The sequence below is a fragment of the Rhincodon typus genome, chromosome 13 (assembly GCF_021869965.1).
Source record: "Rhincodon typus isolate 14 chromosome 13, sRhiTyp1.1, whole genome shotgun sequence".
NCBI lineage: Eukaryota > Metazoa > Chordata > Chondrichthyes > Orectolobiformes > Rhincodontidae > Rhincodon > Rhincodon typus.
The window spans coordinates 48083423-48101422 of NC_063344.1; the positions used below are offsets into that span (position 1 = coordinate 48083423).

General features: G+C 40.3%; 1 protein-coding gene across 1 annotated transcript in view; it reads right to left on the reverse strand.

Moving 5' to 3' along the window:
• LOC109922803 (IQ domain-containing protein J) overlaps positions 1-13625 on the reverse strand; it is a 397858-nt gene extending 384233 nt beyond the window's left edge. The window contains exon 1 of the mRNA XM_048604115.1: positions 13602-13625. Within this exon, the coding sequence (XP_048460072.1) occupies positions 13602-13610 (9 nt within the window). The 5' untranslated portion in view covers positions 13611-13625. The remainder of the gene's footprint in view (positions 1-13601) is intronic.
• Positions 13626-18000: the final 4375 nt, after the last annotated feature.

The window sequence follows — 18000 nt, forward strand, 5'->3', positions numbered from 1 at the left end:
GTTCCTGATTTACAGCATCCGCAGTTCTTTTGTTTTTTTTTTGGTTAGGACTATGTTCACTTGTGTTCAGAAGAATGAGATGGGATCTCAAAGAAACCTATAAAAGTCTAACAGAACTAGACAGGGTAAACACAGGCAGGCTGTTCCCTATGAGCAGGAGTCCAGAACCAGGGGTCACTGTCTAAGGATACAGATGGGGCATTCATGACTGTAATGAGGAGAAATTTCTACCCAGAGAGTGGTAAGCCTGTGGAATTCTCTGCCACAGAAAGCCTCGTATTTTCAAGGTGGTGTATAGTGCTTTAAGGCTAAAGAAATCAAGGTATGGGGCAAAAGATTGAACAGGACGCTGACTTGGATGATTAGCCATGATCAGGTTGAATAGTAGAGCAGGTGCAAAAGAGCCAAATGGCATAATCCCATTCCTAACTTCATGTTTCAACATCCTGAGGTCCCCTTCCAATTCCATTTTGATTCAGCCCCCTCTCCGTCTCCCTCACCTTTGATGCTCTGCAGTGCTCTTAACAGGGTTTGTATGTAAATAAATAAACTGGAAAACACAGATGATATAAGCGTGGTAGCCAATACGTGAAGATTGGTCATTTGGTGGTGTGAAAAGCTGTTTACATGTGTGTGATAGCACTTCCACATACATTAAAAAAAAGCATCCTGGCCTCAATTTTAGTCTAATTGCTTAAGAAAATCTGGAATCTTCAGATCAAGTCGCAAGTACTGTTGGTGCTGGAGCAGTTTCTGTTAGGCATTGAAATGGCTGGCCTGCCTTCTCTTAATGGATACATTATTATTAAGTGTGAAACAGATATTTGCACTGGCAAACCTTGATACATAAACTCTTAAAAGACCTCAGTTTTTATGCACATACAAAATCTTCCACAATACTACGTAAACTAGATTGAAGAATATGTGGCTGTACATATCTGGCCCACAATTCTCTGGAGACAGGAACATGGGCGATGGACCCCTATTGGCACTGGAAAACATCTCACAGCAGGTCATAATGATGAGCATGGATGGAGGACAGGACAGGAATCCTGATCTCCTCTAACTTGTAGTCAATACTGTTGAAAGATTCATCACAAGCTCATCAAGCCTGGAGCATTAAATTTTAAATGAGGACAGACAGGTTTGCCACATTTTGAGAAAGTGACAGGCAGTTCAAGATTGGGGAGCTAGTCATGATAACACCAGGATGTCATTCCAACATAAAGCAGATCAGTGGGACAAAAGGAAATTCAGAACCTTGTAAGGGAGTTTCTTTGATGTTACAGGTGGGACAGAGAATGACAATGCACAACCTATGCTTTGAATACGGCCAGCACCCCTAACACTGTGAGTTGGAAAAGCAAGGAGCAATAAAACCAAAGACAATTGGGCAGCCATCTACCCAGAAGGCTCCCAGGATTGCTGGTCACTAATATATATGACCTTGTCACCAAAGACACTGCACTTTGCAGCACTGGCCACTATGCCCTGGCATCAGTCATCAAATTCAGTATGGCTTCAAACCTCTTCACTTTAGGTTGCTTTCAAGGATTGTATGTGGATCTTAATTTCATCTCAAAAAGAGTTGAACATTGCTGCACCTCATAGGTCACCAAAGTCCACTTTGTCAAAGTTGGATAGACACCTTCATTCACTGATAGACATGAGCTGAAGAGACAGAGGAGATTGAATTTCACTTCCATCACTGCATTCTCCCAGGCACAGAGCACCACTGATTCCATTCATGTGGCCACCAAGCCAATTTGATGGTACTTCAATAGGAAGGCCTTCTACTTACACCATCAGACATCATCCACAAGACACACTGCCTCATTGTCATTCTAACCCCAAAACTCTTCGTGTCAATCATTACCTATTTGCAAGAGTCTCGGTGATTGTGGGGTGTCTGCTGTGCTTTCCATGACCTGGCCCTCCAGGGAGGTGTGGCCCTTTTGAATTGAGAAACGCTGGAAAGAAACAGCTCATCCAGAAAGAGCAAGAGATAAGAAGCGGAACTGAAGGTGGAGAGAGAGATGAAACTGAACGAGGAAGCACTTCTGCTGCATAATGAGGTGACCTCCGTCTACCACTTTTCGGGAAGAAAACCCTCACTCCTCTCCATTTCCAGCAGCAGCTCCAGATCGGCACTGACACCCTGTCATGGATTCCAGATTTCCATCCACTCTACAACATCTCATTTCTCTCTGGTCTAACAGAAGGCTGTGACACGTACCATAGATCTCTCTCCTCTGGGCAACCAACAACCTCAGTGATGACTGGGGTGTGTAGAGAAATCCCACATTTCCTTTGTGGCCATCCACACTGGCTCGAAGTGAAGAGGAAAATTACCTCTATATCAATGAATGGCTTACCCAAGAAAATCTGAACATTCAGTGTTTCATTGGAGTCAATTTTCTCAGCCAACAATAAATACAGCCCATAATTTCCACCTCTGTGATGAACATTCAACTTTTCATCTTTTAATTAGTTTTATTCACTCTACATTGCCATTTCTTACCCAGGTTCCTCTTCTGCTACTCTCCCTGTCTTTCTCTCTGCTTTTGGGTGGGTGGATGGTAAAGTGATGTGTTGAAGCAACAAATGCAAGCTTCATATTGAAGATTTTGGCATGAACACTCTTTACCATCCCCAAAAGCATCCTTCTCATGCTTTTTTCTCATTCCTCACACGTTCCTCATACCTTTTACATGCTCCACACCTTCTCTTTCCAAATCTGTTTTCTACCAACTTCACTCTCATCATTTATGCAGCTCCCTCCCCATTTAAATTAGCCAATCCAGTCCTGTATCTTTATCCTGCTGTCTGTCAGTTTACTCTCAAGTGACCACCCACTCTCGCCTCACTTGTATTTGCTTTCCCTCTCAGGTGAATGTAGAGATAGTAAAGACTCATCACACTTCCTTATCTCCTTTGTTGTTTCCCTTGAAATTTCCTTTTCCTTGTTTAAAAATCGGTTTAGCCCCTCTCATTCTGTATGTACAATGGCCCCCACATCACCAAATCAACCACCAATCCAGGTGCCAGGTAGGAGGAAGAAAAGACAAGCCATTAAAGCCGAGCAAAATTCTCAAAATATTGAGTCTGAAGTGCATGAATATTCTGCAATATACAGTTTTATTTCTACAATCAAGTGAATGGAAAACCAAACATTTGCTCAAAACTCAATTTTTCAAATGTCACAAGGAGTAAGAGCTTTTTTTTATTGTATCTCTGAACTCCACATGAGACTGTTACCAGGTTAAAAACTATTACTGCTAACAAATTAGATTCCTCAACAGCCTCTTTGACATTGGCATGCAACAGTCAATGCACCCAGTGTCAAAATGCAAAGTTGTTACATTATTTACAAATCAGTTCACAGTCCTAATCCCAGTGAATTAATCCATTTCAACATCTATTATTCAATACCTATTAGTCATCCCAAGTACACACAATTTCAGAAAATGCCAAGAACAGAAAAAGCAAAGTGTGAGACCTTGAATGTAGAAAATAAATCTGCGTTGCAAGACCATCTTTTAGGAAAAGGTACTGTTTAATGGTTGTTTTCTATGTACAAAAATCCAAAGTATTTTCAGTGCTGCGGAAAGAAGAAATCCTGGCTTCAGCATTTCCATGGCTTCACTGTCTTGTTTTTGAGATAACTTCCTCACAACAGCTTCAACCTATTCTTACTGGTTACACCTAATGTACACAGTACATAGTTTCTAAACTATAACACTGTTTACTATAGCACTGTTGAACACATTGCTCAGAAAACAATGTGCTGAATTGCCCCTGCAGGGTAAAGAAGAAACTGCTTTCTGGGGGAAAGATGCAAGATCTAGTTATTATTTCAGACAAATCTCATGCCTTTTACTCAAATTTTTTTATATAATTGTTAATGCCAGCAAATTATGTGATTCATATCACTGTCATACCCCTTGCTAAATAATATCTTCTTTTACGTGGAGAGAAACTGAATTAGATGAGAGGGCAGCCATTGTAAATGGATAATTATATTAAATTACTTACTTATTTACTGTTCACATTGGCAAAATAAGGTCACTTGCTCACTATGTCAAAATGAATTCAGATGTGACAGTCTACAGTTTTTGACAATGAGTGGGAAACCTTTTGCAGGCATGGGGTGTATGCAGCAGGTAAAAACAATGACCAGTCAGGTCACATTCCTGAAAGTTTACTTAAATCTTACAAAAAAAGGCTGGACATTCCTTTGAAATCATAGAGAGCTTAGATTCACTTATGAGTGCAATCCTATATTAGTCAGACACCATTCAATTGACTGAATTTTATCAGCCCTCTGGAGAAGGGCTAGGAGGTGGAAGGGGTCATAAAGCAGAGACAGGAAGAGAGTCATGAGGGAAGACCCACAACTTAACTGCCACTACAGGAGATTATTGATGATGAGAATGGCAGCAGCTAATTAATGTAACTAATTTGTCAATTAACAGTCACTTTCCACCTCACCAGCATTTCAATGGGCACCCAGACAGGTTGCACTGTACGGGGAGATTGCCCAGGTATGGTGAAGTGGCCACCAGCTTGTTCTTGTGGAAGGGTGTGGGGAAATAAGTCATGGGGAGGAATAAGGGCACCATCCTTTATGTTCATTCCAAAGTTCAAAGCAAAGTCCCCTGTTGGGAATGGTGTCCCCTGCAAAGTCAATGCTGTCACTGGAAGGTTTACCCATCTGATTACCAAGGTCTACTTACTAGTCCCAAACATCCCTGCTTCTTCAAGACTGCATCACTGTAAGGCATCCTCCTCTTCGCTCAACATCCTTTGCAGTGGTTACTTCTACCATTAAAACCATCAATGCAACTGAGCTGCTTGTCCGCTGGTAAGGACAGTCGCGCAACAAGGCTGGCTACTGTTGTATTATTTGGCCACCACCATTAGCATCCTCTATCCCCATTGTCTGGTCCTGCCATCTGACCACTTAGGTTTTGAATCCGCTTTCAAAAGCTGGTGACCGGTCAACATTCCTTCCATGTAAAATCCAGCCCAATGGCTTAGGGGATGATCCCATGAATAGTTTAAAAACTTTGCAGTTCGACAATCTTCTGTGTTTTATTAGCTAACTTCTCTCATGCCCCCAAGTTAAGGAGGAAAAATCTAGCCAGGGATCCAGCATTTCGACAATGGACATTTGAGTCAGCCCCCAGAGAATGATCAATGGCAGTTAAACCACTAACCATAAGAAATTAAGAAGTCATTCTTTAAAGAGAGAGAGGAGAAAGATGGAGAAATATTAAAATATTCTTCCAGATAAACATATGCAACATATCCTAGTTAATGGAACTATACAATCTTACTAAGCAAAGAGTGGGAAATTCTTCTGATCCCATGCAAATTTTGACCTTCTTGATTTGGAACAAAATGCTTATCAATGTTGAACTTAGCAGCATGTTTTCATCAAATGCTTTCAGTCTCCCAAACAAATTCACTCTGTGCTGAACGTCACTGTAATTATGTGCCAGTAAAAGTTTAACATTACCTTAAGCACCATCATTCTAAAATACAGTCAGTTCTGACATAACACATGTTTCTTCAACGCAAATTGGTTTTAACGTAATTGAAGAATTATAGGACGCTATTTGTACAATGCGAACTTTCCCTACTGGTATTGGCTATAACGGGATTCTGTCCCCATCACTTTAAATGTTGCGGTTATTGCGCTATTTTCTTATAATGCGATATTGCACAAGAACAAAACAATCACGTTATATCAGAACCAACTGCATATTCATCATATACTCCAGTTGGCCAAAGTGAATGTGCTAAGTGCCTCAAAGAATCAAAATCTTTGCAAACAGATTTCATTTGGTCCTTTAAAATGTACATTATGCCCTGAGTGCAGCATTATGTGATCCCTTAAAATGTAAACATCTGCCCTAAATGCTTTAATTGCTACATTTCCTGTTCAGAACATGCAAATCTGAAGAAGTGTCCAGCACGATATGTACATCTTTATCATTAGCAGCACAATTTCTTGGGTAACTGACGCAGATTTTGAATAAGGTACAGTTTGAAGACATTTTATTTAACTTCCCTCTGCCCCAAAACATCAATGCAGCAAAAAAGCGGTAAAATAATTGCTAACAAACAGCTGCTAATGAAATTTCCAAAGCAGCACATTTTAAGAACAAAAATGCAACAGGAGGGATAAATATTGAGCATCTGTAGCACTGTTCAGGCTCTGCAAAGGCACTGGGATGTGCTCAGCCTTCCTTGGCATGTTATCAAGGTTTTTATGAGCTTCATACATGACAGATGTGCTCTCAGTGCCTTTACTATCCAATACCAATATCCTGTCCAATGATAGCAAGATAGCTGCAACAATTATTGAGCAGGCATCAACACAATACATAATGTGCTCAGCAGTTCAGTGCTACAGGAACTCAATGTATATTAGCTGCATTACTTTTATATGCACTAATTGTTCTTCCACAAAACATTTCTAAAAACCTTTGAGTATAAATTGAGTTCCTCTTATTTACATGAAGATTATGTGAAACATGCTGTTATTTTTGTACTTCAAGGACAGTGGATAGCTGATTTCAATAAAAAAGAACCTTTCAGTGAAATTTTCTGCAATGATGTAGCTTTAACCTGGAATCATTAACGAATACGCTGTAGGTAAGCCTATATCACAAATGTGCATCTTTAGGTTTTTTTTAAATAAATGGTATATTGTGCAACATTTCAGAATATTCAATTGTTTTCAAAGGCTTCAGTTCTTTTATAATTGCGATGTTGTTGCAATAAATTCAGATCACAAGAAATTAAATAGACATAATGTACCTGATCTGGGAATGTTGATTAGTCCAGATGAAGTTACTTCAAGAAATGGTATTCTTCACATGCCACACTAGTCAGAAACAAATCATTTGCATCATCAAATTCCTTGGGGAAAATTAGGTATTATGCTACAATAACTTTCTCTCACAGAGCGTAGCACGGCATCTTAACTGAACAGGTCATACCGGAGCAATGAGAAGTTTGAGAGTCAAGGTAACAGGCTTGATCGGCAGGCCAATGATCATGCAGTAACAGAAGGCTAGGGGAATTCGGTGACAAGGTTTTGGCTTCTAGCCGAGTTTGAAATCTAGTACTGTAATCAGAAATGACAGGTGAGAATCTCCTCAAGGGGAACATAAACAAACTCCAGAAATTTGCTGGACCACAAAGAAAATTTAGCCCATGAACTGGATCAATGAGTTGTCCTCTTCAAATTTATGCATTGAGCAGCATTAAGAATTTCATTGAAATTCTCTATAAACTTTACTCTGTTGAGTAAATGCATACAAAAACTAAACCTGTTTGTTGGTTCAGAGTTGGCCTTGCCTCACGTTCCACAAAATAGGAATGACACAGCAGAGTTCATATGGAAGTGTTTGGTGATGTAATTCTATCAGACTCACTCACCAAAATAGATTAAACTTAAAAAATACTTAAATTAGCCTAAAATTACTAGAAACAATATAAGCCCACAGAGAAACATAATTCCTGTTAATTTTCTGAGATTTTTAGCTCATACACTTGAGAATATTTATTACACACTTACTGTATCCGAATCGTTTGCTAGACTGAAGATGTATGTGATTCTCTGCATCACACTTTCTATAATGAAGTTTACTATCAAAGGTTTATTTGCCCCAATGATGTATCAGTACCTGTATCCTTCCAACTATGAAGGCTTGTCTACCATTATCATAACACATGAATTTGAAAGTACATTCATAGATCAATGTACAAAGACATTTTGCATGCGATTTATCTCAAACACAAGACTGACTCAAAAATATTCATTCACTTGTTATTTCTTATATTTCTTGGTCTTTTGCCTATTTATTCATCAATTGCATGCTTGATGTGTAACTGCCCTGCATTTAAAATGAGCTGTAAAAACATGATGTCATTCATTCTGGTTCTGGGAAGCAAAGATATGCACCTTCTGTGGTTGAAATCAGATTGAAATTGGAGCCATTCCTGTTCAGACAGATGTAAATAAGCCCATTTCACTCCTGGTTTCCAGTCTACTGCCTTGCCCCATTCATCGATGGTGAGTGTAGAAATTCAGTACCATTCATTGGTTGCCCTCTTTCAAGCATAAGGTACTAAATACTAGATAAATTCAGATCAACAGAAGACATGGGAAATGGGGAGTACTTGATAAAAGGGCTGAAAAAGATCAGTACTAATAAACTATACTCCAATAATGAAACCCCAGAAGACTTAACAATTCTAGCCTAACAACTGATATTAATCTGGCTTCATTGCATGAATATTGGAAACTAATTTGAAGAAAATAAGTTCTTAGAACTAGACGTTATAAAATTACAACAGGGCAAACATTTGTGACATTCACCATTATTAAAAAATCTACAAACAAAAAGAATTAAAACAATGGCCAACCTCTTGGGTCTCAAGATGTGAAATGTTAGCACTGCTTGTAAGTATGAATAGGGAATCACAGCTCAGCTTACTTATGCAGCAATGGACTATTCTATTGGTTATTCAAATTCAGGTTTTTCTTGCTGCAATGACTTCTGCCCTCCTGTAACAGCAGGTACAAAATAGAGACTGTATGTTTCCTCAAAGAGGAACATTGTGAACTCTCCCAGGCCTTTTGGAGATGCCCACAAGCTGCCAATCAAGAGCTGTCTTGACAAAAACCTTGAAACTCAACTCATCTTTAAACCAGGAATCACGGATGGCAATTGAATAACGCGAGGATTATTACTTTCTTTTAAATAGCTGATAAAAATAATTATAATAAAATAGGGAAAACAATCTTTAGAGCCAAATTTCACCAATCTGGAATACAACAAAGATTAAAAAAAAGTGAAAGACATTAAAAAATAGAATTATTATTCAAAAAGATAAATAGAGATACAGTTCGGATAAATGGCTAATCAGGCAAATACAATTATGGCAAACTCTAAAATGTAATAATTCAAATCACGAGAGTCATTTTGCACAAATAGAATACATGTAAAATGAAGTTATAAAAATTGTCAATTTGTTTTCTGACACAACTTGAACAAAATGAGGCATCACAAAAAATGATCAAAAGTGACACCAACCAGAAAACAACAGTAAAGACTATTTTATAATCAAGTGATATATCTTTGGCATTTTTGTATAAGATTATATTAAAACGAGGTTCAGCCCAGCTAAATTGCACTGCCCTGGAAAATTAACATATGCTATAAATTTTGATCAAATTAAAATATTAGTATTTGAGGACCCATTTTTGCAGTACATACTCCATTAGCCTGACAAAACTGAAATTCAGATGAAAATATTGCATATTAACTGACTGATGATATTAGTGCTAGCAATGACAACCTTTGCCAAGTAAGCTTCCGGTATCTGCATTAAGTACATTCAGCAATGCTCAGCTAGAGTAAAACCTTCTTTACTGCACTTAACAACATATCTTTACACATTTCCCAGAAGATCATACTTGATTGTAGCAGAGGGAACTCCAATTCCTACATCAACCAATTTACTGGACTGAATGGTATTTAGCCTGGTTAAATTTTGTTGCGATGGTCAGAATATATTGTCAGCATACATTTGGAGTTCCAGTTTTCTGAAGAATCATTCTTTATATTGCGTACTATACACTATGTTAAATATCACAGAGATGCCCGTTCGGTTTCTGAAAAAGGCAAAGAATTCAGCACTTGCAGCCAGATTATGCTGCAACCACATGTGATAAATTACCCAACAGCACATCATCAACCAGCCCAAAGAGATAACACATCATTAATCTACCATTAGCAAATCCATACTATGTTGTGGAAACTTCATTTTTACACTGCATTTAAAAGTAGATCTTCACCCTATATTCATGCCACTGAAATGGAAATCTCGTTCCAAACCTTTAATATGCCAAGTACACAAGTGATATTTCCAGTTTGGATGAAATTATGAACAGTTTATGTGGTGGACCCAACTGGAGAACAGATTAGTGGCTGTTCAAAAACATTCATGTAAGGCAGCCATCACTCTCGGTTAGATCTTTATAAAGTTTGGTTCCCAAAAATGAACTGACATAATAACAAATAATCACAGCACCCAATGCTACAATAGGGTACACTTCACCAAATCATCTAACAATTATCATTACAAATCATATTTTGTTGGTAGATCAACCTGAAAATTAGCGCACTCTAAAGGCTCTCAAAGAAAATAGATAATGTCCCTAACTGTGGCACTATGGCTTTGCACATCATAAAGGCATCTTAAAAGTTCATGAACATCTGTCCTATTTGCTGATAACAAGAAACTTTGCATGCGTTTGTTTTTGTCCATGATGAAGGGAAGAAACGGCATTTAATTCTTTCTCATATTCGTTTAGCAACAGCAAAATGACAAAGCACTTACAGACTATTATATTGCAATTGGCCTAAATGGTTCAGTGATACAACATGTGCAAGGGATTCGTAACACATGTACAAACCTCGAGACCAAGCTAAGACGTAGATTGCTGACAAAAGACCATAAGAAATAGGAACAGGAGTAATCCATTCGGCCCCTTGGGCCTATTCTGTTATTCTATAGAATCATGACTGATCTGACATTCCTCACATTCACTTTCCTGCCCTTTCTCCGTAAGTCTTAATTCCACGACTAATCAAGCATCTACTTATCTCAGTCTTAAATATACACAAGGACACTGCTTCCATAACTCTCTGTGGCAAGGACTTCCAAAGATTCTCAACCCTCTGAGAATAAATTCACCCTCATCTCAGTCTTAAATTGGCACCCGTTTATTCTGAGCCTATGTCCTCTGGTCCTTGACTCTCCCAAGAGGGGAAACATCCTCTCTGCACTTAACCTATCAAGCCCCTTAAGAATCCTATATGTTTCAATGAGATCACCTCTCATTCTTCTAAACTCCAATGAGTAGAGTCCCAAACCGTTCAACCTCTGCTCCTAAGACAATCCCTCCATACTGGGACAAAACCAGAAGTCGCTGGAAAAGCTCAACAGGTCTGGCAGCATCTGTGAAAAGAAATCAGAGTTAACGTTTCATATCCGGTGACCCTTCCTCAGAACTTAGAACCCTCCATACTGGGGATTATCTTAGTGAACCTTCTCTGAACTGCCTCCAATTAAATATTGTATTGCCTTAAACAAAGGGGACCAAAACTGCTCACAGTAGTCCAGATGTGGTCTCACCAGCACCTTGCACAGTTCAGTGAGATTTCCCTACTCTCATATTCTAACCTCCTTGAAATAAAGACCATTGTTCCATTTGCCTTCCTGATTACCTACTGTGCTTATGTGCAAGCATTCTGTGTCTCACACACAAGTATGCCCAAGTCCCATTGTGTTGCAGCTTTCTGCAGTTTTTTTCCCATTTAAATACTACTGTTTTTTTGTTCTCCATTCCAAAATGAACAACTTCCCATGTTCCCACAAAAGGACAAGGTTAGAGAGAGGGAATCCTCTTCCTTGCACATAGGTACCTAGAAGCACAGTAAGCTCAGGCCAAGCATATGTCTTTGCTAAAGCCTATGCCAGTGTCTTGTGGTAAAGTGCAAGTTTCTCTGCCTATAAGCCAGAAGCTCTAAGTATAAGTCCCACTTCAGAAGTTGATGGTCAATGAAGATGTGTCTGCGATGCAGGCAAAACATGTTGATCATCATCCTGTAATTTGTTTTCTGATATGCCTGTGGCATTCAGTAAGAGCAGGAGAGTCTCCTGGTCAGTCAGCTTTATGTGGAGTGGCATCTCTGAAACTGCAGCATCTGGTGACAGCATACTAACCTCTTTCAGGAACATCATGCTATGGAAACAGACATGCACACATGCCTTGTCTGCTTTATGTGCCCCTAGCCACAAGGGGAGAAGAATGTCTAGTGCAGGAACAGAATTAAACAAAATATGCAGCCTGAAATGTTTAAAACATCACCGTGGCATGTCGCAAGGTATTATGCACATTGACTGGCAATATATTGATGACAGATATAACTTATGAACACACTGAGAACTAAGCAACTCTTGGTAGCTTACCCAGAGACCAAATGTTAGACCTCAGATATCCAGCCATTATCGGGAATTGAGCCACAGAGCATCAAACCAATGTTGATTAAATTCTACACTGCAAAAGACTGAATTATAATGTTCACCTATGCTGTGTTTGGGATGACGGTGGCAATGCACTCCCATTTTGTGGCATGTGGTGTTGATCATGGTATTGCTTATGCATGCTCTTTGTTGCACTTTTCTGGCAACTCAATGTTCCAGTTGGTTATTTTTGTGCAATGACTATTCACTTTAATCGAGTGGCAGGTGCATGGGTAGGATTTCCTTGGAGTCAATATCACAAACTGACTGGTGGAAGATCAAAACCAAGACAATGTTTTGTGGTGTAATCTGAGATATTAAACCAAGCAAGGTCAAACAAAGACACATTGGCTAACGATCAACAATCTGGTTCATTAAATAAACCTGCAGCGATAGAACCCTCACTGGAAAGCTGAATTGGTGCAATTGTAGTGTCCCTGCCTCTTGAGCCAGTGAGGCTTGGGTTCAAGTCCCACCTGCTCCAGAAGCGTGTCATAACATCTCAGATCATATTGAGTACAAAACACACACAACTCTCACTGGGAACTGGAATCCTCCCAAACACCTTCACACAGTTCAACAGGTGAATTCTCGAAGGGGCACGTTAATCCCGGGGAGATCATTAGTGTTGTATGCGGCGGTAGCCGGCTCAACAACTCCAAAATATCTCGTGTGCCATCCAGAAGCACCCCACCCCCAGAGTCTCTGCCCCTTGATTCCATAGCCCTTCACACTCGGGTAGGTTAGAGACGAGGAGCCAGGGATGGCTCTTCATATCAAGTTACGCAAACTGAGGAGGATTTTTTTCTCTCAAAAGCTTGGGTTGGCAACTGACAACCTGTGAAGAGGTTAGCTCAAGTTTCAACGTGGGCATTGTTTAATATGATTCGTCAAATTTGCCCGTTGCCATTTCAATAAAAATAAAGGGAACGTGGTGCCCATACATGTTGAGATGAAATGAGCTTGTTAGGGTGCTTCATCTGAAATCGGTGACGTTAATCAGAGCATAGTCACTGATCTTAGAGACAGTGGGGGATCCTCCCGGCTTCGGTATGAATTCGGAGCCCCCTCCCCCGGGGTGACATTATAGATGGGAGACCATCAGTTCACAAATAAAAACTAACGGGTCAGTTCTCATCCTTCACATTGACTCCACAGGCAGACAGCTGAGTGTGCGGTGAGGGACCCCAGGCAGCTCCACTGTTGCCCCGCAGTGTACCTGAGGAAAGGGACAGTGCACAGCGACACCCCGAGGTCCCGAAAACCCGAGACCCACCCGGGGGAAGGGGGCGTGGGCAGTGCGGGCGGCCACCGCCCGGGCTCAGCGGGCTGCTCTACCCGAGAAGCTGCACCTTGGAGCGGGCCACGCTCGCTGCCCCTCGCCGAGTTAAACAAGCCAATTCAAACACAGCCAGACCGCATCTACACATATCATAGAACACGCTTTATATATATTGCTAAGGTAAAGGGAGAGAATTGAAATCAATTACCAGGCGCATGCTGGCGATTCGGAGTGAAGCTCTCGATGCTGTGCACAGTGTCGGACTGGGAAGCTGTTGGAGTTCTGCACACCGTAGGTATCCGTCAGAGGGAAAGCACGCAGCCCCCCAGACAGCAAGACGGCCAGGCAAACACACAATGAACTACATTGCGTTTGGGGAGGGGGCAAACGGGAAGGCTGGATTTAGCGCAGGGGTCTGGTCACGCTCCAGCAACTGCACAGAAACGTGAGCAATTCATCCATCACATAGTTTAAACATTCAAAAAGTGTTCGCGGTGTTGCCTTTCCAGGGCATTTATGCACATTTAAATCACTTCTTATCCCCTTCTACAAGTAGAGAAATAGCAGATCCAGCTGTAAATCCAATATACAACGTTTCTAATGGGCAGTACTGGATTTTACCAAGGCTTTGACACCTCCTGCTTTGCTTAAAAGAAAATTGTTAAGTTTTGAAGACAAAAGCAAACGTCTTAGGAGGCATAGCGTAAAATGTACCCCATGCATGTGCCCTGTTAGTAGCTAGTTAAAATTATTTTGAAATATAGTCAACATTTTATGTAAATCATTAAATTAGAGGACAATATTGTGAGTAGAATATTCAGGATGAGTCCTCCTGTCATTTAATATACCTGTCTTATTCCAAAAAGTAAGCAACATGACCCTCCAAATCACTTTAATTCAAACGTGGAACCCTTGAGAAAATGAGAGCAAAAAGAGGATATGAGATAGCTTTGGCAGATAAGGTTAAGGAGAATCCAAAGAGATTCTACAAGTACATTATGGGCAAAAGAGCAACTAGGAAGATGATACAATCCCTTAAAGATCGACAAGGTCATTTATATGTGGAACTATAGGAGATAGTTGAGATACTAAATGAATATTTTGCATTAGTGCTTACTGTGGACAATGACATGGAAGCTAGGGAACTTGGCAAAATAAATAGTGATGTCAGGAAGAGTTCATCTTACAGAAGAGGAGGTGCTGGATGACTTAAAATGCATGAAAGTAGATAACTCCCTGGGACCCGGTCAAGTGTATCATAGGATGTTGTGGGAAGCTAGAGAAGAAATTGCAGGGCCCCAAGCAGAGATATTTGCATCATTGATAGCCACTGGCAAGGTGCTGGAAGACTCGAGGGTGGCTAAAGCCATGCCTTTATTTAAGAAAGGCTGCAAGGAAAAGCCAGGGATCTATAGACCAGTGAGTCTGACACCAGTGGTGTGTAAGTCGTTGGAGGGGATTCTGAGAGACAGGATTTACATACATTTGGAGAGTCAAGGACTGATTAGGGATAGTCAGCATGGTTTTGTGTGTGGAAAACCGAGTCTCATAAACTTGATAGAGTTTTTTGAAGATGTGACCAAGAAGCTAGATGAGGACAGAGCGGTAGACATTGTCTACATGGGCTTGAATAAGGCCTTTGACAATGTTGCACATGGAAGATCTCATGGGATTCAAGAAGAGCCAGCCAATTGGATATAAAATTGGCTTGAAGGGAGGAAACAGAAGGTGGTGATAAAGGGTTGTTTTTTGGACTGGAGGCCTGTGACCAGCACTGTTCTGCAGGGATCAGTGCTGGGTCCATGGTTGTTTGTCATTTACATAAAGGATTTGGATGAGAACAAAGGAAATATGATTAGTAAGTTTGTGAATGACATCAAAATTGGTGGTATAATGGACAGTGAAGAAGTTATCTAAGGATATATTGGGATCTTAATCAGCTGAGCTACTGGGCCAAGGAGTGGCACATGGAGTTTAATTCAGTTAAATCTGAGCTGGTATTTTGGAAAGACAAACCAGGGCAGGAATTACACAATGGTAGGGCCCTTGGGGGTGTTTTAGAACAGAGAGACCTAGAGGTTCATGAACATTGTTGCTTGAAAGTGGCATCATAGGTAGAGGGTAGTAAAGAAAGTGTTTGGCATGCTAGCCTTCACTGGTCAGAGCATTGCATTCAGGAGTTGGGATGGCATTTTCCAACTGCACAGGACATTGGTGAGGCCACTTTTGGTGTACTGCATACAGTTCCAGTCACTCTAATAAAGAAAGGATATTATTAAATAGGAAAGAGCGCAGAAAAGATTTACAAATATATTACCGGGACCTGAGGGTTTGAGTTACAGGGAGAGGCTGGATACGCTGGGACTTTTTTCCCTGGAGTGTCGGAGGTTGAAAGGAGAACTTAGAGATTTATAAACTCATGAGGCACATAGATAAAGTGAATTGCAAAGGTCTTTTCCTTTGGGTAGGGGAGTTTAAAACCAGAGAGCATACATTTAAGCTGAGAGAGAAAGATTTAAAAGGGACCTGAGGAGCAACATTTTTACAGAGAGGATGATGCGTATATGGAATGAGCTGCCAAATGAAGAGATAAATGCAGGTACAGTTACAACATTTAAAAAACATTTGGATAGGTACATGAATAGGAAGGGTTTAGAGGGATATACGCTAAAGACAGGCAAATGGGACTGGTTAAGATTGGGAAACCTGGTTGGCAGGCATCTGAAGGGTCTGTCTCTGTGCTGAATGACTCTATGACTGTATGACTCTATTTTCATGTTATTTGCTCGTTCACTCATTTTTAAATATAAATAAAGGAAGAAAAAAGGAGATCAAAGAGAACATTTCTAAAGAAGGGTCCAGACCCAAAACATCAGCTTTCCTGCTCCTCTGATGCTGCTTGGCCTGCTGTATTCATCCAGTTCCACACCTTGTTATCTCAAAGAGAACACAGATGTCTTATAGAATGAGACAGCATGGTTTCATGCAGAGAAAATTGTGCATGACAATTTTACTAGAATTCTTTGAGAAGATAACAAGCAGGATAAATTAAGGGGAATCATTTAATGTAATATGTTTGGATTTCCAAAAAGGCACTCAATTAGTACCACTCCTAAGGCTACTTAATAAGATAAGAAACCATGGTGTTGTGAGCAGTGTATTCGCATAGACAAGGGATTGGCTACCTTATAAAAAACAAAGTTAGGGCAAGGGAGCATTTGAGATAACCTGTATCCTGTGGAGTGCCACAGCAATCAGTTCTGGGCCCACAAATATTTTTAATATATATGAATGAGTTGGATGATGGAAGTGAATTTACTGTCACCAAGTTTTCAGATGAAGCGAAAATAGATCAGAAGGCAAGTAATAAGGATGACACAAAGAGAGGGAAATGGAGAGGCTATGTGAGTGAGCAAAGACTTGGCAGATGGGATATAACGTGGAAAGTGTGAGGTTGCGCACTTTGGCAAGAAAAATAGAGGAGCTGAATATTAATTAAATGGAGAAAGACTGCAGAAAGCACAAAGGGAACTTGGGATCTCCATTCATGAATCACAGAAAGATAACATAAAATTTCAATGTGTAATAAGGAGTACAAATTGACTGTTGGCCTTATTTCAAAGGAAATTGAACGCAAAAATAAAGAAGTTTTGCTAAAACTATATAAGGCACTAGTTGGACCACACATAGAATATTGTGAACAGTTTTAGTCACCTTTTCTGTGGAGAGCTACACTAGTATTGGAGGCAGTCTAGAGAAGGATCACTGGCTGGATCCCTGGAATGGAGGACTTTTCTTATGAGGACTGGTGACTAGGTTGGCCTTTTAACTCATTGAATTTCGAAGAAGGAGAGAAGACCTTACTGAAACATATAATACTCTTACAGCACATTACAGGGTAGATGTGGAGAGGGTGTTTCACCTTATAGTAGAGTCTGGGATCTGAGGGCATAATTTCAGATTAAGGGTCACCCATTTAAAGCAGAGGTAAAGAGGAATTTCTTCTCCCAGGAATTAGGGAATCTGTGGAATTCTTTACCACAAAGGGCTGTGGAAGGGGAATCATTAAGTATTTTCAAGATTGAGGCAGACAGATTTTTAATCAGTGAGAGAATCAAGGAATGTAGGGGAAAGGCAGAAAAGTGGAGTTGAGGATTATCAGATCAGTCATGATCTCATTGAATGGCAGAGTAGATTTGATGGGCTGAATGGCCTATTTCTCCTTCCATCTCTTATGATCTTATTTTCTCAATGTTTGGAATGAGTAAATCAGGAGTTCTCACAATAGTGGGAACTATTAGCACTCACATCAAGAGCAGTCTCAGCTGTGGCTACGCTGTCCAAAGTCACCTGAATCAGAGGGTTGTGAGCCCAGCCCCCTTTCAGAGATCTGAACATACATGTCTTGGTTGAGAATATTGAAGGAGTGCTGCCCTGTCAGAGGTGCTGTCTTTCCAAAGATAATAAATTGAGGCTGCCTCTGCCATGTTTTTGAACGTAAAAGATCCCTTGGCACTATTTTGAAGAACAGCACGGACATTAACCTCAGTGCCCTTTACCGTTCAGGATGCTTGCTGTGTGCAAATTGGCTGTCCTGTGTCCTATAA